Below are 20,432 nucleotides of genomic sequence, written 5' to 3'. Positions count from 1 at the left end.
GGAAAATTCAGGCTTTTATTGTGCTGCCATCATCATGGATTGTATTCATCTAATGTATTGTGTAACTCACACTATTTTGAACCTGTCTGTAGCTTGAGCATGAGAGAGTTTTGAAAAAGTCATAAATATGAGGTTTGTAAATAGCTGAATGTTCAGGTTGTGTTTAAAAACTGTTCTGTTCTATGTGAAACTCTAAATTGGGGTGGTGTTTGAATAGAATACATTAATTGTGGGCATCACTGAATTCATAGAATCACAGAATGGTTTGGTTTGGAAGGGACCTTAAAGATCATCTAGTTCAAACCTCAGTTCTTGTTTTCTGTGCTTTGTGGCACCATTCACTTACTTAAGTCTTTGACATTCCTCATTCTAAGTAGAGAAGTTAAAACCACAGTGAAGTTTCAATATGGCCATAAAAGCTGAGACTACAGGGATGTCTCTGTGCCCTCTCTGTTACAGAACTAGAATAAAACACTTTTTTTTTGTCCCAGACTAAATGTGCAAGAAGCAAATCATTGAAGTCAGGGTTTTACAAATGTTAATAGATAATGAAAAAGGAAATCAAGGCGTGGTTGCAAGAGAGAAAGTTGGGGTGAACACAGATCTGATCCTTTGGAGTTGTAGTTTGTAGGCTAATTTGGATTTGTGATTCCTCCAGCTCTCTCTTCTTCTCTGCTCAAAGCATGTACACACACTCTGGTGACTGGGCAAGCTCTCCAGCCCAGACTTGGCAAAACCAGGAAATCTAAAAGTAGCTCAGCCAACAGCAAGAAATACTTATATTCATAGAGTTTCTGTGAATGAACAGAAATTGGGGATCTCCCTACAAATAAGGATATGTCAGGCATCTCTGTACTCTAGTGATCTCCCAGTCTGTATCAGAATACATTAAAAGCATTATTTAATGTCTCCAGAAAGGCTTTGGGGGGGAAGGGGGAATGGGAATGGGAAAAAAAAAAGGATAATTTTAATTAAATACATTTAGCTTCTCATAATTTATAGCAATTATAAATTAAAACAACTGTTGCCACAGTTATTTGAAAGCTGTGATTTAGGTTTTGCAATGTTTTAAATTACCATAATTTAAATGTATTTATACTATTCTAAAGCGATTTTACTTTGACAGATGCTAAAAGTGTAAGGAGAAAGTTGGGATAAGAAGGTGACACACATCTATATAAAGTGTAACTTTTCCATAGAAGATTACTTTGTGAAATGTGGAGGGGGGTGGATTCTAAACCAATGGCTGTATCCATCCAATGCCAAATGAAGCCAACTGAGCCCTTTTCATTTAATGATGAAAGTGGATTTCTATGTATTAGAGGCTTAATTGAACATCTTTTTAAAAATATCTGTGGTAACCTCTTGGTAAATGACCAGATACTGAATAATTGTGGGGCATGGATTCAGAAAAGAAAATAGCCATCAGTATGGGGGATTTCACTGTGTGTTGGGAGCAAGGAAAGGAAAAAGAAAAAAACATGCATTTTCTTGTATAGTTAGTTCTGTCTGAGTACATCAACATAATTCACATATACATAGTTGGCTAATAAATATTTTCCTCGGTTGTGAATATTTACATTGGGATACATTTTTGATGTTTTGATATTAATCTTCTGTGTCAGAAATGATCCTATTTCAAGAAATACCCGCAAGTATGTTGTTGAAAGAGTGCAAAAACTGGATTTTAGCTATGTGAGTACAGGTTTGGTTGTGTGATGAATTACACACTTTGAATCATCTGGTATGTAAAGGAATACCAAAAGCCAGTTATAAAGGTTTGTAAGTGCCCTCAGAGGGACACTTCTGCCTCCTCGGGGTACCTTTTATTTTGAGAATTGTGTTGCTTTGAAATCTCATTGCTCAGAAATGTGTCCACTAACTTCCGTTTCACTGTTTGAATGGAAGAATTTGTCTTTTCAGCTGTATTATAGCATTTATTATTTCACTCAGCAGGTGAATGTTCACTCAATAGATGAACTTCTGAACAAACTTCTTTCAATCCTCAAATCTTCCCTCACGTCTCTTTGAAAAGACTTTGGAATAGATTTCTTTAGAACTCACGTGTCATTCAATAAATAAGCAGCAGTTAAAAAGGATTGATTTGCCACAGCTAGTGCAGTCATGAAACAATCCTATTCTGTTTTCATAACCTATTACTTTTTCACGTTTAAAAGCTTGACCTACTGTAATTATCCAGTTGAACTGTTTGTTGTTAACTCTGGACAAAGATTCCATATTTTGAGTCAAGGCACGTAGACCTTAGACCATCTACTAAAAGCTGCTTCCAAAAATACATATTGGTGATGGAGTTTTTAAAGGGTTGCCATTGTTGTAACTCTTGTTTTGGCAAATGTAATTTCAGTTTTTAAAAAACAATTAGCTTTTTATTAGTTGAGTGCAATACTAACATCTCTCTGAACTAATTTTAATCTCTTTATCTGTAACTTCTGTGGGGATTCTCTAAGTGCCATAGGTGAGAGAAAATCATAAGCTTTTGTGGGATTGGGAAGTATTGTAATGCAGGTTGTTTATATCCAATGATGTCAAATAAACTTGAAATAAACCTAGTTTATGTAAAACAAACAGACAAATAAACCCACACAGCATGACTCAACAATTCTGTTACTCTTATTGCTGTCCATTATCCCTTCTGTTGTTTCAAATAGTAATTTCTAAACTGTAGCTTAGGACTGAAAGCAGGAATGTGTTTCTTGCCTCTGTTTTTTCCCCCTAGTTGGATTAAGCATCAAAATAAAATCCTTTTAAAATTTAATTATAATGTCAGTATATTACATAAGGTTTTTAAGAGCATAGCCTTTCTAAAGTGGAAGGGTAGGAGGATGTCTTTAATATATGCAAATACAAAACGCCTTTGGTGTTCTTTACACTGGTCTGTAATTAAAGCTATTAATTTTACATTTAATGGGCAGCAAGGACAAGGGGTGTATTCTGTGCAAATACTACACTTGAATGTTGAAATTTTGTCGAGAAATAACAAAACTGTAGCTCAGCAAGTAAGAGAATGATTTATTTCTCCCTGTTTTCTGGGTGTGTGTTCCAGGGGTCCGTTCAGCGTCGTGCGGAGATGCATCAACAGGGAAACAGGGCAACAGTTCGCTGTGAAGATCGTCGATGTAGCAAAATTCACTTCAAGTCCTGGATTAAGCACAGAAGGTAAGAACTAATAATTAAAGTGAATCCCCAGCAGACAGGGTTTTCAATTTGTCAACCTTTTCTGTGTTTGCTCTCTTTAAGATCCTTTCTGCTTTATAGTTTGTGGAAGTTTTAAAATGAGGTCTCGTATCTCAAATGTAACTTAGGGCATGCATTTCTAATCTTTAGTGGTTCCTACAGCTATTCTGTGGTGATAACAAATATTAGAAATGTAATTAGGTCTAAGCCATTTCTATTTTTGTTTGGATTTTTCTTTTAAGAATGAGAATTTCATACAAAAAATAGTTCTGAGTCAAAAAAAGCATACAAAGGAATTAAAGTAAGAACACGGTTTTGTTTTTACTAATCTAGGTTTAGCAAGTAATTTGCTATAAATGGGTGAAAACTTGTGATTAAAGTTTGTGAAATTATGTTTAAAAAGTAAGTTTTTATATAGTCATGATTTTAAAACAATGCTGCAGAAGTGTCACAATGTAAATAAAATGTTGTAACTCTAGCCTCTCCTATTTCAGGGTAAAACAATGTATGAGTATGCAACCTGTGTGTGCATAAAGTTCTTCTTTTACACCACGTGGAGAAGAGCATTGTAAACTGAATGACAATTGCTGTGTGCATCTGTGTGCTGGAGATCATATTCTTTTGTACAGTAATATGTTTGGGGAATTCCACTTGTGCCAACTAAGTCCTTATAAACCCAAATTCAGCAGCCAAAAAGGGTCAGTGACTTGCTGGTAGTTACAACAAGCAGGGTCTTAAGCCTTAATGACTAGTTTGGTTTACAAGGTAAATCACAGGTCTTGCTTCAGACTTTACTGAAGATTATAATTTAAATCTGATAATGCCATTGCTAGTTTCTTGTTTCTCGACCTCCAATAGAATACAAACCATATTTTCCATAATATTTAGCTTGTGATTAGCTGCATTATGGTTTTGTCAGGTTGTACCACAACCACTGCATTTTGATCTAGTGAATTTTCACTGAAATGATTTTGTATCTTTTTAAGAAGTTCTGTCAGTATTCTAGTCTTTTTCTGAGCCTCATTTTGACTACTGATGCTAGGACACATTTCTACCTTTAGTGGAGTATTGCTTCCTTGCTCCAAGAGTAAAATTCAACCTTTTGAAGCTGTGAAGGAACTTCTGAAAGGGAGAAGTAGCAAACAAGAGAGTAGGGGCTCATCAGGAAGAAAATAGGAGCCAACAGGAATAATAGATTGATTGAAAAAAGGATAATTGAGGGTTTGCATTAGCTGTCTGGGTCTAAAGAAAAGGCTTGGCAGGATATTGAGAAATTTTGGTTGTTTTTCAATTGCACTTGTGTTATATTGTTATAGTTACAATTCAAGGTAGCAGGTCACTGAGTTAAGAGATCATAAACGTTTTCTGGGTTTAGTGTTGTTTTGTTTTGTGGTTTTGGTTGTGGATTGTTGTTGTGAATTTTCTTGTAGTTTTGGGGGTTTTTTTAAAGGTTTTGAGTTGTTCTGTGTTAGATTTGTAATATTAAGACACAAAGATGCAGATGTGTAAGTGAATGTGGAGCAAGTTCTTATCTCTACATAAGAATCTAAGCCTGTTTTTCACAAACTCTTTCCATCTTCTGTACTCTTTATTTTATTTTTCCTTTGTGCTTTTTGTTTGACTTGGTTTTTTGGGGTTTTTTTGCACCTCTCCTCTATCCAGGTTTATGGGGATTTTAACGATATTTTTTTTCTAATTTGTTTGTTTATTTCTGGTATTGCATTCCTTAAACATTGGGGGGCAACCATGATGTATAAAGTAAATATTAGATAACTTACCTGGGAGGAAGCTGCATTTGTAAATTGTATTAAAGTATGAGCTGTAATGGAATAGTAAGATTAATCCTTGGAAACACTTTTTACCTTGAAGTTTTGCCTTCTGCAAGACCAGTTTGGTCTTGAAAGTTATCTTTGTCCAACTTTCCACATCCTGTCTTTCTCTGAGGCACAGGAGTGTGAGCACAGGATGCTGTATGTGAGGAAGCTGATGTCAGCATCTTCCATTAACGTCACATACATCAGTGCTGAGAGGTAAAGGGCCCATCATGTCTCCACGCTTATGATTAAATCTAAAAAGTCTCTGTCCTTGAGTGCTTTTGCACAGGTACCTCTGTGGGATGGCCTGTTTATGGGTAAGAACTTCATGTTTGTCAGGAGTGGCAAAGACAACCAACTGCATGGTAGAGCACTGAAAAAGTCTAGCCAGCAAACCAAAGGAAGTGAGTGTTCTCTCTGTTCATCCCTTGTGAGACTGTACCTGGAGCACTGTGTGCACTCTCGGTGTCTCCAGTACAAGAAAAACAGTGATGCGCTGGCATGAGTCCAGCAGAGGTGGACTGAGAGAACTGGGTTTGTCCAGCCTTGAGAAGAGAAGCCAAGGTGAGATTTAGTGCTGTCTTCAGCTACTTAATGGAAGTGTATAGGGCAGATGGAGCCAAGCTCTTCCATCTAGGCACACAGTGAAAAGACAAGAGGGCACATGGATAAGATGCAACATGAGAAAAAGCCAATAACAGACAAGAAAAGAAAAATCTGCTGCTGATTGCACAGAGAGAGTATGGAGAACATCTTAAGAGATGCTCAGTACTGGACTGCATGAGGCACTGAACTGCCAGATCTGTTTTGACCTGCTTGGACCAAGAGTTTGGACTAGGTGACCTCCAGAGGGTCTTTCCAACCCACATGATTCTGTGGTGTTAGTAGCAACAGTCTGCATGTAATCTGTGGGGCAGTACAGTTTGAATACTATGTAGGAAGAAAACTTAGGCATAACAGTACCATGCTTAAAAAGAGTTAATTTAACACTCGGTTTGATCTAAAGTTTTTATTCTTTTAACTTGTGAGCCCTTTGGGCACCAAATATGTTTTTAAAGGACTATTTGTCTGAACAAATAATTTAAAAAAATATATACTAATGTCTTACAGTAATGGTATCTGCTTTACCACAGCAACAAAAACAATCAAGCTTGAAAGCTTCCCTAGGCTAATGTGTTTATCAATTGATGCTGTTGTGAGCATTTGTGGTATATGATGGAGCAGCCACCAGCTCAGAAGACAAACTTTTATCTGGCATAGCTTTCTTTCCATAAGGCTGCTCAATACTCATAGCATGTATAGGCAGGGACATCTCGAGTGCTTTTTATGTCTGTGTGCATCTCTGCAGTGGTTTGATAATAGGGGGAAAAATTAATGCTAGGTAACGATGCCTGACAGCTAGCAAATCTAATCTAGGCTAAATTCTATTGGATTTATGTATTAGTATTCATGGACTTGCATACTGTGTGTCATCAATCTCTGCAGTGTTGTAATTCAACCATATTAATGAAGTATATTGACACCTTGTCACTGTTCAAGTGGCCACGTGATCTACTGGATTAATGGTGGATATTTTACATGTTGACAGATTCTACTACAGTTCACTTGGCTTTCATATCGCAGAGATACGAAAAAGGTGAAGACTGAAAATCTTTAGACATAAAAGGGTTTATTTTGTACATTTTAGAGAATCCATGTGGAAGAGTACTTGATGCTCTCAGAAGATAGTAGTAGTAGTAGACTCACTGAGGTCTAAAAAATATATCACTGTAAATAGACTTATTTTCAAATACAACCCTTAGTTGTTATACTCAGAGCTTTTGGTAGAGGAAAGGGTAAAAAACCTGTTCCTTTTTTCTTAATTTGTTACAGTTCACACCATAGTTAGTTTGACTGTCCATTTCCTCTGCTGCTCTCTTTGCATCCCATGGATTTTCTTTCTTTCTTTTATTTTTCTTTGCATGGCTTGAATATCTGATTTTTAGTTAGCTGCTCTCACCAAATATCTCTAAGTGCTCCATTTCTCAGGAAGAGAACAGTGATCAGTTTTTTACTACACAGTAAAAACCAATACATGTTATTCATCTGACTTTTCTTAAAGCCAGATTGCTTTCCTGTAACGTGCTGAGTGTTTTTTAAAACAATTTAAAGGACAGTGCTTTGTACTTACAGTGCATGTCTCTTTGAAGTTGCTTTTCAAGATTTCATTCAACATATATTGTATTCACTTACTTGTAGTTCATTTCTATAGAAATGCCCTCACAAAGAAAGTGATTACCAGGATTTCTACAGCCTTCTAATAGGCTACACCTTACTTACTAGGTTTATATATGTGTTGATACACAGGTTTGTATGCATCCAAGCCACTGTGAAGCTGAATAGATAAGCTGATAAGGAAGGATTGCAGTTTCCTTTAGAACCCCAACCTGTTCTTCTGGAAGAAAGCTGTAAAGATCATCTGCAAAATACTTTTGTCTGTGACAATGAGTAAAAATTGTAGCCAATAAAGAAGTGTTTTGAATATAGTTCTTGGCCTACTTCTGGCACTGAAAGGGGCAAGAATATTGAATAAATACTGGCATTGCTATGGATCATCCACTTTAGGAGAAGAATTCCAAAATTATTTTACTGCAGGGGGAAAATGTGAAAGTTGGCATCATGTTTTTGTTGGGGTGTTTTGTTTGTTTTCTGCAAAGGGCTCACAGATCCCAACATATTTTCAGATTGTGGGTGATTTTCTTCCAGTTGAAACCTTACTCTTGTTCTGGTTATTTCCTTACATAGTTTACCCTTGTTGGTTTAGGGTTTTTTTATTATTTACTTAATTTAGACTTACATTTTTAAAATCATTTTACCAGGGCAGTTCTTTTGAAAGGCTTTATTTAGTTCTGAGTAAAGCTGCACGACACAGTATCTTTAACTTTTGATATTGGAAGACTGTGGTGAATCACAAGTTATTTTTTACAAAAGTATCTGTGTGTAAGATTCTGCACATCCCTCCCTGTTTTTTCAAGGGTTTCAGCAAAAAAATTGATGTCAGTGTTGAGCTCATCTCTTTTGAGTAAAAAATACTACAAATCATATGTCATCAAATTTTATACTATACCATATATAGGCGGGATTTGAAGAAAGAGTGAGTGACTCATTGCCTTTGATTTGGAAATACCAACTAATCTGGAATTTCTGGTAGTTGTCAGTTCTGTGTTCTACCATATTTCACAGATCAAGGGAAGTGATTTCCATTTGTGTGGCATTATTGGGCCCACACCTGAGCTACTGCACCCAGTTTGGGGCTTCACAATTTGAGGGGTGCTAAGGAATTGGAAAGGTCCCAGCAAAGGACTGTCAGGATAATAAAGGACCCTGCAGCACATGATGGGCAAAGAGGGGTTGAGATTGCTGGGATTGTTCAGTCTGGTGAAGAGAAGGCTAAGAGGGTATTATAATGAAGTCTACAACTACTTGAAGAACTGCAGAAATGGCAGGGCCAAGCTGCCTTTGAGTGACAGCTCTCGGAACAAAGAGTGAGGCCAGGAATTGTCGCTTGGAAGTCTCAGGTCGAACATGAGGGAAAACGTGTCCACTGGGAGGGTAGTGCAGCAGGTACAGGTATCCCAGAGAAGTCACAGGACCTCTGTCCCTGAAGGTTTTCAAGACTTTGCTTGATGAAGGCACAGCTGTCCTGACCTAGTGTTAGCAGGAACCTCACTTTGAGTCTGTCCATCAGAGGTCATTTTCCACCAGCTTTCCTGTGATCTAGTGAAATTACGAAGGCACCATTATAGGTTTTATTTCATTGAAGGTAGAAAATGTGAGGCTATTTCAGAAAATGAAAAGCTGCATCAGCTTGATTTTGCTTTTACTTCTATTATCATTTTAACCCTATGAGGAATCATAATCAAAGTATTTAGTGATAGTAATATTGCAGGTGTAACTATTCTACAGGAACTTTCTTGAGGGTTCATTGGGTGTGTATGTCTTGGTACTGAAGAGATTGAGGCATCTCTTTATAGACTGCAGAAATCACACGGTATTAGTGACACGTCTGTTTGTAAGAAAATGCACAAATAGGGAATTTTGGAAAGAAAGTGTTTAAAATGTAGGTAGCTGCCTGTCATGGAGTTTGTGTTGCTGGTGTTTTAAATACTGCTATAGTTTCTATGTGTGCTGTACAACCAACAAAGCAGGTAGGGGTAAAAAGGTAGGAAGCATTTGAATTAACCATGTACCTGTGGTAATACAAAATTAAATGTAAAAATAACAACACTTTTTTGGAAATTTTTTTTTAAAAGAGTGTCGAGGTCACGATGGAAGGGACCTGTTAGTAGAGTTTGTGCCTATCAGCAGGACTTGAAGACTGATGCTGGAAGCCACTTTTGATGTTTGTCATTTCAGGAATCTGCCTTTCTGGGGAATGTGTAGTTCCTATCTTGGTTCTACTTCTTTCCCACAGGGGCAGAACTGTTCCTGTTTTGGTACAGAGAATGTTACCTAAGCCTTTCTGAGGGGCTTGCTTGTTTAACTTAATGAAGGATTTGAGTTTTTTCTTCTTTTCTTTTTCTGGAGAAGCCATAGGCTGGTTCAGTTATAAGTTCAGTTCTACTCATTTGTATGTACAAATTTCATGTGTCTAACTTTTATAGTTCTGCTATAGCTTTCATAAATGAAGTGTCATTAGAATTAAATACTTCTGTACGGAAATGTAACATAAGGGATGGAACCAGGCTTTTTTTCCTGGAAGACATTTTTGTAGGTGTGTTAGCAGGTTAACCATAGAATAGAGAAAATGAATCACAGGAATGCATGAGAACATAACAAGGGGTTCCTTTTCAGGACTCCTTTTTTTCTTGCTACTGGAAGTCAGTTCACGGCAGAAATGGTGCACATGTTTTTCTGGCTGGAAATAAAGAATTCAGTCTTGGGCAACACTTCACATAATGTAATTTTTTTTAAAGTGTAAAATACAGCATTATATATTAGGGATATATATTTTTTTTTTGAGCATTTTCTAGCATGGGCCCAGATACAGGCTTCCAGGAGTGGGATACTTAAATGTCACTGGTCAAGTTAATGTTGTTTTGACCTCTTTTGGAGTCACACATACAAATTTGATTGGTCCAGGGAAACAAATATGATGTTCTGTAGGGAAATACGGCTTTTCATCCAGATCATAAGCAAAGAGTTACAAAGATGATCTATATGGTATTATTTTACCTCAAGAACATAAAATTTCTGGAAATATTGATGGAAGCATATTCACAGCAGTGTTGATGTAATGCTTTCCTTTTCCATCTTCATCAGGGAAAGCGTAGCTTGTGAATTTATTACACCCACTTTAAAGCACATAAGAATATTTACCTAATTTTTTATGCACTGTTGCTTAAATAGAAGGCAAATCGTTAAGTTTTTATGCGTTGCAGGCAATTGGTTCTTTATTCCCCCTAATCAGTCTCCAAAACAAGGACAGCTTTGTTTGCTGTATGACTTCAGTCCTTTGCCTTTAATATGTATCTGGTTTTGCTGGATTTACTACAGCACTGAATGCACAATGGCTTTGCAGGAGCACACCTCTTCCTCTTTTTTAATCTTTACTACTTGGCTACACACTGCTCTGATAGCTTTGTTCATCTGTTCTTGGTTTCACTGTGGTGCCAACACTGTAAAAATGACTATTGTATTCAGTGGCTGAAACCACTGTGGACTCGTTGCTCACTGCCAGATCAGGTCTTTATGTAGAATTGTCATGAAACTGCTTTTGAGGAAGCAGCAAGTTTAGTCAACAGATCTCTCAGTTTTATAAACAGAAATTGTAGCCTTTGTAGGTTTCAAAATGCAGATATATCAAGTGTATTTTACTGTCATTTTAATAATTATTCATTCTAAGAATAACATATTAGAGTGTTAATTAAAAAAATGCTGTGTCTTGAAATTCTTAGAGTGCATATAATAATGAAATAATTACGTAATTAACACTAAACAGAATTCATGCAGCAGATAATAGATAATTTAACTGTTATTTTTATTATATAAATGAGTACCCAGTTGACTTGGTGTTTTTTTAAGTAATCATAGTTGATTGAAAAGTGCTCCTGTAGTAACAGTGCTGTAATCTTTTCTCTCACTTCATATGAGAGGCACTGGCACAGGTTGCCCAGAGAAGTTGTGGGTGCTTCATCCCTGGAAGTGTTCAAGACCAGGTTGGATGGGGCTCTGAGCTACCTGGTCTAGTGGGAGGTGACCCTGCCCATGGCAGGGGAGTTGTAACCAGATGATGTTTTTGGTCTTTTTAACCATCCTGTGATTCTGTATCACACTTCCATGTATGTGGAACAAGAAAATATGTTCACATCTGTGAACAGGAAAATAAGACCAATACAAATGAATCTTATTATGAAAAGTTTCTTTAAACTTCATGTAATTTAAATCAGTGAATATAGTTTGTCCCTTAAAAGTTAATTCCTCTTTGTATATATAAAATAAGGCTTAGGAACCATTTTATTAAAATATTTACTGAAATAATTAGTGAATCTATTTGGGTGTAATACATAATATCAAATCGTTTTTCCAAAGAAATACATGTAATTTATGCACATTTTAGTCATCTCAAGTCATTAATGATATTTGCTAATTCAGAAAAACTTCTATACAGACTTGTTCTCACACAGCACTTCTACTTAATCTATACAAAAATTGATCAGTCCTTTAAATCTTGTTTGAATCCCATCTGTACTTGAGAGCTTACAGACATTTAGAATGCAAGTTTCACTGAAAATTAGGCTTGAAATACTTTAAATATTTTAAATTCTTGGTAGAATTTTTGAATTTAAGAAAAACATCTTCAGACAGTGCTTGTGGTTCAGCATAAATCACAGAACAAGCAAAGTCATAATTCAATTTATGCAAAAAATCTGGAAATGTGCTTCTAAAAACATTTTTTTTAAACAATGCTCTCAAGTCTTCATTCTTAAACGTTGTTGTCTTTAGTCTCTTTGCAAAATTCATGAGGTATGTCCAACTTCTGTTCTGAAAAATGAAAATGCTTTCCAAAACAGTTCTGTCTCTACACAGTCTGTACTCATCTAACATCCTGCCAGTAGTCCAGAAATAGGCTCTAACTGTGTCTGCCGTAATTCAGGCTGGTTACACAGGGAATATAATAAGCATCAGCTGTATTTTCAAATATTTTCTGTTTGCATGGAAGCCTGTATTCTGTCCTGGTTTGTGCAATCAACAAAACCCAAGATTAATTGCAGCTGAGCTGCAATTTCTATTAATTCACTGATCCAAAGAGAACCTTCTTTGACTCTTAAATGGTGGGTTTGTTGTTTTGTGAATCTAGAAATGTACATCACGGTGATATGATAAATAATCCTGGTGCAATATCAACCTTCTATACTGCTTTTCGTTTTTAGGATGACAAACTTGTGTCCTCCCATAGCAGTAGAACATTGACAAAACCACTGTCTTTTGGTTGTGTGGTTTTTGGTTGGGACAGTCTATGTGCTGTGCAAATCTTGTCTAAAATATTTCATTTTCAAAAGTGAGATTCGTGGTTTGTGATCCATAGATTCCTATTCTTTCTGTACTTTCCAGTCTTCTGCTGAGTTAGGTACATCATGATCTTGGGCAATCTTCCCACAAATCAGCTTCAGACATTTCTCTTGGAGCTTTTCTGCATGTATTGATATTTTTATTAAATTGTAGATGAACGTATAGTTTGAACTATAGGCAATGGAAATTTGCAAAAGTAAAGATGTGCTAGAAAACCTTGATGCACCCCCTAAATAATAGGATGGGAATGAGAATTACAGTGTTTTAAAGGGGGGCATGTTTTTAATATATTATATATATATTCCTAATAATTTCCATACAGGCACAGAATAAACCCCTTCTACATCAAAAAGTCCAATATCTTTTGCAGTTCAAAAGTAAAAATACTTCCTCATAAATCAGTTAAATTGATGACACAATCAGTTAATTGGCAACACAAAGCTGGAGGAGTGGCCGATACCCCAGAGGGCTGCACAGCCCCTCGACAGGCTGGAGAGATGGGCAGAGAAGAACTCTCTGAAATTCAACAAAGACAGGTGCAGGGCCCTGCACCTGGGAAAGAACAGCCCCAAGTACCAGGACAGGCTGAGGGCTGACCTGCTGGGAAGCAGCTCTGTGGAGAAGGACCTGGGGGTCCTGGTGGACAAAGAGCTGTCCAGGAGCCAGCAGAGTGTCCTGGGGACCAAGAAGGCCAATGGGATCCTGGGCTGCATTAGGAAGAGCATTGCCAGCAGGTCAGGGAGGTGATCCTGCCCCTCTACTCAGCCCTGGTGAGGATCACCTGGAGTGTTGTGTCCAGTTCTGGGCTCCTCAGCACAAGAGAGACCTGGAGATCCTGGAGCAGGTCCAGTGGAGGGTGACAAAGATGATCAAGGGACTGGAGCACCTCAGTAATGAGGAAAGGCTGAGGGAGCTGGGCCTCTTCAGATTTGAGAAGAGATGGCTGCGAGGGGACCTCATTCACGTCTGTAAGAATCTGAGGGGAGGTGTCAGAGGATGGACCAGGCTCTGCTTGGTGGTGCCCAGGAATAGGACAAGAGGAACAGGTAGAAACTGATGCCCAGGAAGTTCCACCTGAATATGAGGAAAAACTACTTTCCTGTGCAGTGACCAAGTGCTAGAAGAGGTTGCCCAGAGAGGATATACACTCTCCCTCACTGGAGATATTCCAGAACCATCTGGACACAATCCTGTGCCATGTGCTCTGGGATGATCCTGCTTGAGCAGGGAGGTTGGACCAGAAGACCCACTGTGGTCCCTTCCAATCTGACCCATTCTGTGCTTCTATGAAAATTACATGAGATAAACAAGAATGTATACCTGTCATCAAAATCGGTTTTGATCTAGGCTGTTTCATAATCAATTGCTTAAGAAAATACAAAATACAATCATGCCCAAGGGATGATACCAGTTGCTTCAAGTTGTATCAGTCTTTGTACCTAGAAGGTCTTACCTCCATCAGTTACACACTGGTGATTGTAAGGACAGTTCAATAAAATCAACATACATATTACAATCCTCCTACCACCTAACTGGTCTTCAAACTGGAAAACTAAGTATGGAAAAAATGGTAAAGCTGAAGACCAGTGACAAACTACCACAATCTTTACTACAGTTGTAGAAACCAAAAACTGATCTCCATGGAAATTTTCATTCTAACATCTGCATCAGCAAATACTTTTGAATAATACATGAAGTATGTAGAAGTTGAGAGATCTCCACAGTATGTCATTATGTGGGAGAGTGTGGGAGAATGGAAATACTTTGAGAAGGAAGTTTAAAATGTATGTCAGTATGTCAATTGCTCATGAGAATTAAACAGTTTACGTCGTGTTAGCACATATTAACTTGTTCAGATGAAAAGGTATGTGCCTTGCTTGAGTGCAAGTCAGTGGGTTTGGTCCAGCTGTACACACAGCCAGGCAATGGCTGTTTTCCGGGGTAAGGATGGCTTCAGAAGAGGAAAAATACGTAAAGATTTGTAATCTTTTCAAGTAAAGAAAATCTTTGGAGAAAAAAGAAGAAATGTTAAGAGAAACAATTGGGTCTATTTGATATGAAGGCAGGTGGAAATACTTGTGTTTGGAAGCTATCTTGTAAAATATATCATGGCTAACATACACAGTAGAATATTGGAGCTTTTTAACTTCCCAGTAAAGAGAAGTATTTAAATTTAAATAAGTCAAAGACCTGAAAGTCCTGAGGAGACCTATGAACTCAATTCTGTTTCTTAAAGACTTTCCACATTTTATCTGTTGTTCGAGTTCTACCATCTCTACCATCAGTTGTCTTCTAGTATATTACTTACTTTAATAGAATGAAAGAAGTTGAGTACAAGCAATAAATTATTGTCTATACAATTACATTTAAGGTAAAAATCCACTCAATAGAAACTTGAATGAACATGTTTTATGTTAATTAAATTTTATCTTTAATACTGCATTGAATTTCCTCCTAATTCTATGTTTTAAAACTACTACATGCATAACCAGTAACTTTAAGTATTTGACTGAAACAACTGTAATTTTCCCCACTTCAGAGTAATGGAATGGAAGATGTATGGCTTTAAAACACTTCTAACACTTAACTACATAGTTAAGTGTTAGAAGGATGAGAATATTGTATCATATTTAACTAAGCAGTGCAAGATACTTGAATTTTCTTAGGGTTGTAGCCTAGCAATTTGGAGGTTTTAAAATGCCAAAGGCTTTAGGAGAGAGACCTGTTTTAAACAGCTCTATGTGTAACTGCAGTCTGAGCACTCTGAAACAGCACTTTATGGCAGGGCATTTTCCAGCTACAAGTCATTTATTTTCATGATGACACTTATCAGGGACAGTCTACTCACACTGAATATATTGTATGTACTTGGTTTCCTAATAGGAATCCAACCAACAAATAAACACAGTGACAGTAAGTAAATTGGCAATGTAAATAAAAATTCTGTGATCTATGGTTGGTTTGGTTGGTTAACTTAAAATCTATGACAGAGATTTTTATTGGAGGTTGTTTTTTAAGATCACTTCATATATGAGTAAGATTTATGGTGTGCTTCTCAGTTGGGGTGTGGGGTTTGTTCTGTGTATTTGTTTTGCTTAAAATATTCAGTGGTCAATTTTTTTTCTGCTTTTGAAGTTGCTGTGGAAGGAAAAGCCCAATTGCAAATGAGACTGGTGCTAAAAAGTAATGTTTTGTTGTTTCAGAATGTCTCAGCATTTATTAAGGCACTTAGATGAGGGTTTATTTTTAATGCCTTACATAATTGAGAAATTACTTCAAAGATAAATTCCAAGTTCCCCAGAAAGTTAGTAGCAGAGTCAGCAATATAAAGCTTCTTGATTTCCTTTGGTTTCTCAGAAGACTAACTAAATAAAGATAGATTAAAAATATATATTGTTTTATCTACTGTGACAGGACCAGTTATTGTTGATTTCCTAATGTCTGTCACTTTTCACATTGCCTGTGATGTAGTGACAATGAACAATTGCAGATCCCAGTAAAAATATTGCCTCAGTTTATAGCATTACAGATAGGAAAAATGACTTATGAATACCTACTTTGCCTGAGTGAGGTAGACTTTTTCCTATGCCAGATCAAATTAGTATTTGAATCCAAGCTGCAACCACAAAAATGTTTATTACACCATGTATGTGTTACACATCACTGTTTTCAGGTCTGTACAGGTTATCTTTGCTGTATCCTCTCTTGTCCTCGTAGTTCTGTTTGAAAAACTGTGCCAGACTGGAGCCTGTGTTTCCAGCACAGGGCTGGACAAGTGGGGCTGACGTGTTTGGAAAGAAGCTTTTCATCTCAGGTGTTGTAGTTTTACAAGAACCAATATTCTTCTTGTGCAGCAGAGTGATAGGGCACCCACCATCACCTCTCAAAAGCTTATCTGTTTGGGGGGAAAACCAGTAAAGAAACTAGTGTTCCCTGGAATTGTAGGATGCTAACATCTAGGACTAATAGATACCATTTACCATCTGTGCAGTGTGTGGGTGAGTATCACAGCTTTGCATCTCCTCCCCCTTCCCCCTCAATAGGGCTGAGATGATTGAACAGCTCCTGGCTGCTGAAGGGAGTGGGAAAGCCCTGTTTCTTCATTCCAAGTTACTTATTCTGCAGTCCTGTTCCTTCATTTGCGTTGGGTTTGGTGTTTTTTTTTTACCTTTGGACAGATTTGATTTAACTGAAGTTGGGAAAAAAGGTGAACAGAGGACTTACACCATAAGTCTCCTGCTTTGCTGTCTTGTTGATTGGCTTGCTTCCTTTTTTAAATGCACCTTATTTAGAAACCTGCTAGGGTGACTTGTTAAGGGGAAAGTGCAAACAAGCATAGTTTGAATCTATTCAGTTGGGAATTTTGATATTTTCTTTAGAGGAATATCTGTATGCTGTGTGTTATTCTAGAATCTGAGATAATCCAGTGTGGAATGCTTAGCAAGGAAAAGAGATTTTCACTTCTTATAAGGGCTACCAATGACTCTGTTTAACACAGAAATGCAGTCTGGGGTTAGAGTAGGAACTGTAGGAGCATAGCTGTGAATGCTATCTCAATTCTTTCCTAAATAGCTCATAGGCATTGTTCTGTTTTTCTTTTTCCTTAAATAACAAGCAAGCTAACTGGAGAAAGGGCACACACAAGGTAACTTTGACAATGGAGTGAGAGGAGAAAGCCTCAAATCTTATCAAAGCTTCTATCCTTATCTCTGTTCCTGTCTGTTTGGTAGGACTGGTGAGCAACTAAATATGATTTAAAGATTAAAAATATGCATTCCATTCTAGAAATTTTCTGGACTTACCAGGCTTTTTGCCCCCAATTTCCTGTTTTTGGTATGTCTTATTTTGTTGGAGTGGTCTGCCTATATGACTAACTCCTCTTAAGGGTAGTGTGTGCTTTACTGAGGGTGCTCTTTCAGCTGGGACCTGCTCCTTTTGTGTAATCATCCCTTCCCTCTCCCATCACATAGATAAAAGAAGAGTTTACTTATCTGGGGGGAATTCCAATCAATTTAATTTATCATCCCTTAACAAAGGCAAAACATCTCTTGCCTCCCCCTTCCTGGTCTCCATCCCACTGGCCACGTGTAGCACTTGGTGCCTTTGGGAAGGCCATGGGCAGACAGGAGATAGAGTTGGCACATTCTGAGTTAGTAGCAGCCCCTCTGGAGCTGTACCTGTTCCCTGCTGGTGCTGCTGCTCTGTTCCAGCCTCTGTCCTTTCCTCCTGCTCTAGCCTGCTCCTTTTTTCTTCTGGCTCTTCACTCTTCTGGCCTTGTTCCTTTTATTTTCTTCTGTGTTTTTTTGTGTTTGTTTTTTTTTTTCTGTTTACTGCCCTCTTTAAATATGTTTTCACTGAGACTCTCTGGAGTCCTCTGGCTGAGTGGCACCAGGCATGTGGCTGATGGGTCTTGGCTGTGTCCTGGGCTGGGTCCATTCTGGAGCCAGCTGTGTCTGGCACAGGGAACCTCCTCATCTATTCCCACTGAGGGCACCCTGCAGCCCCTTGCTACGTGGGGAATAACACCTTGCCAGTTATGCCTAATACACCCCCCCCACACCCCCCACCACTCTCTTATGAATTTGTATGAATTTACTCCTCTTTCTCATTTTGGTCTTTGCCAGTCTCGCTTTTTCGTTCCTGTGTGAAGACTTGGTTATTTGCTGATGTCAGGTAATGTTGGGTAAATGGATTGCATGGGAAATATATCTGGAATTCGGTGCAGGGCACTGTTTTGTTCATTGCTTATCCCTGTGTCTTACAGCACAAGAGAAACCTCTCCCTTGGTTCTGTTGTATTTAGTAATTTTCGAGGAATTATGGGCTGTACACTAACAGACAAAGCTATTCACAGCTTCAGGGCATGCTCATCTGAGTTGCAAATGCTGGTCTGAGGACTGAGGGCATTTACATGTGCCAAGATATGCAATGATCTTTGGAGGAAAAAATACCTTTTAGTATCTATTCTGGGGTTTTTTAATAAAAATATTTTACATTTTGAAACGTTTTTTGCTCTCCCATGTACTAAAGGAAAAATTGGGGGTTTTAAATGTTATAAAACTTCATGGGGAGAGATGGTCTCTTTATAAAATTGGGTACCTTCTGGGTTAGTGTTTAGAAATGTTTTGTCGTAGAACAGAGCTTTAGAGCTGGTCATGCTGTGGAGACAGTTTGTTTGCTGATAGGAAGGCAGGTTCATATCCTGAATCAAATCTGTATCCTCGTGTGACATTGCAGTAACTTCATTTCCCCTTGCTCTCAGCCCTGCTCTTCACTATCACTTCTGCCTCTTGCAAACTGATTGCTGCATTTGCCCAAGAGATGTAGCTCCTCTTGAAGAATCAATCCAGAATATCGTGTCAGGTGAAGAGGATTCTGTTTTTCTGAATTTGTGATTACTCTTCTGAGTAAGAAGCCTTGGACCTTCAGTTCCAGTAATGCTTTGTTTCTGCAGTACAAGGGCTGTGTTCATGATCCGCTGGCCCAAACCAGAAATTAATTAAAATTAGTTTAGTTCTGAAATCACTGTAACCATAAATTGGAACTGATAAATATGAGGGCACTGGTTTTATTGGGATAATGCTCATTTCAAGATTTGCTTTGTACGTCTCAGAAGATTCTGTCCTCCTTCTGGATGAGTTGCCACAAAATTTCTGAGTTGTGCATCACCCCATACTTGCCCCACTTATGTTTTGTAGATGCTTGGTGGTACTTCTGCACAGTTTTGTTTTGCCCTTTCTGTAACTAATGAGGGGAGAGTAGGAGTTCCTTACCTTGCCAAGTGGACTAGATTCTAACTTTGTATTCCTACAGATTGAACTTTCCACTGCAGTTGTCTGGGGCTGTGAGAGCTTAAGGAATTTTGTTCCTTTCCTAGTTGGATGGACCCTGCCTGGCAGCAGGCAGTCTTGTTATGTTAGTAGTAAAGTTAATTGGTGTTCACTTTGATGTTTTTTTATAGGAAAAGTTGAACCAACTGAAGGACCCAATTCCCAACATAGTTTAGAGATTTCAAGGACTATGATTACATAACAATTTTCTTTGCAGTCTGGTTATGTGTTGTTACTTGTTTGTGTAACTGGTGATCTTGGTAGCTGTCAGTTCTCTCAAGTGGCACAGGGAGGACAGAGGAGCTGTTTTGTTTGCATAGAGTAACTTATGTTGTTCCACCACTATTGAGATGTAAATTGTCATTTTTATTTGGTCTGGAGGCTTTTGCACAAAGGCTGACCCAGAAAAGTGGTCTGAGGTCGGGTGGTTTGCTGTGGTTGTTACAGCAATTGGGTTCATTCTATCAACCTGAACTGTTTCTGAAAAGGAGGACGTGTCCCAGGTATCAGGGCTCAGGAAAGCTTGTTTAAACAAGCAAGCTCTGTTCTAGGCCTTGCTTAAAAGCCTTGTTGTCTGGGCAGGTCTCTGTTGGATCCTGTTGCAACTCTGTGACTCTTTAGATCTTGAAAGATGATAGAAAGTGAATTTCTTTTCCTTTTCATCCAATACTGTGCAGATACATTATTTCAATGTCCAAGTCCATTCTCCAACAGATTTTACCTTCTCAAAGAGTGATCAAAGTTCAACTCAAAGATCAGTTACTGCGAAAGGTTTTGTAACTTGCAGTGTCGGGTAATTTTAGTGAAAATGTGTTACAGTAATGAGGGATATTTGTATACTAGGAGAGGAAGAAAATTTTAGAACTTTTAAAATTAAAGAATTGAAGCTTTTGTAAATTTTCTTGCCATTTTTATGCTTATTAATTATACTATGTGTAAATAACAGATTTGTATTTTAAAATCCTTTTCCAAACTAGAGACAATGAATCAGATTTCATTGCTATTAGCAGGGTACAGGTTTTATGTAATTTTTATCATGTGAG

At 37.8% G+C, this 20,432-nt stretch overlaps 1 protein-coding gene across 10 annotated transcripts in view; it reads left to right on the top strand.

The window, feature by feature from the left end:
• CASK (calcium/calmodulin dependent serine protein kinase) overlaps window positions 1-20,432 on the top strand; it is a 201,223-nt gene that overhangs the window by 50,021 nt on the left and 130,770 nt on the right. For all 10 annotated transcript variants that reach the window (XM_051811680.1, XM_051811678.1, XM_051811673.1 and 7 more), the window contains exon 2: window positions 3,065-3,177. In XM_051811680.1, coding sequence (XP_051667640.1) covers window positions 3,065-3,177 — 113 coding nt within the window. The remainder of the gene's footprint in view (window positions 1-3,064; window positions 3,178-20,432) is intronic.

The sequence above is a fragment of the Manacus candei genome, unplaced genomic scaffold (assembly GCF_025592945.1).
Source record: "Manacus candei isolate 608988 ecotype Guabito, Panama unplaced genomic scaffold, ASM2559294v1 h1tg000083l, whole genome shotgun sequence".
NCBI lineage: Eukaryota > Metazoa > Chordata > Aves > Passeriformes > Pipridae > Manacus > Manacus candei.
This window is presented reverse-complemented; position numbering and strand designations above follow the sequence as displayed.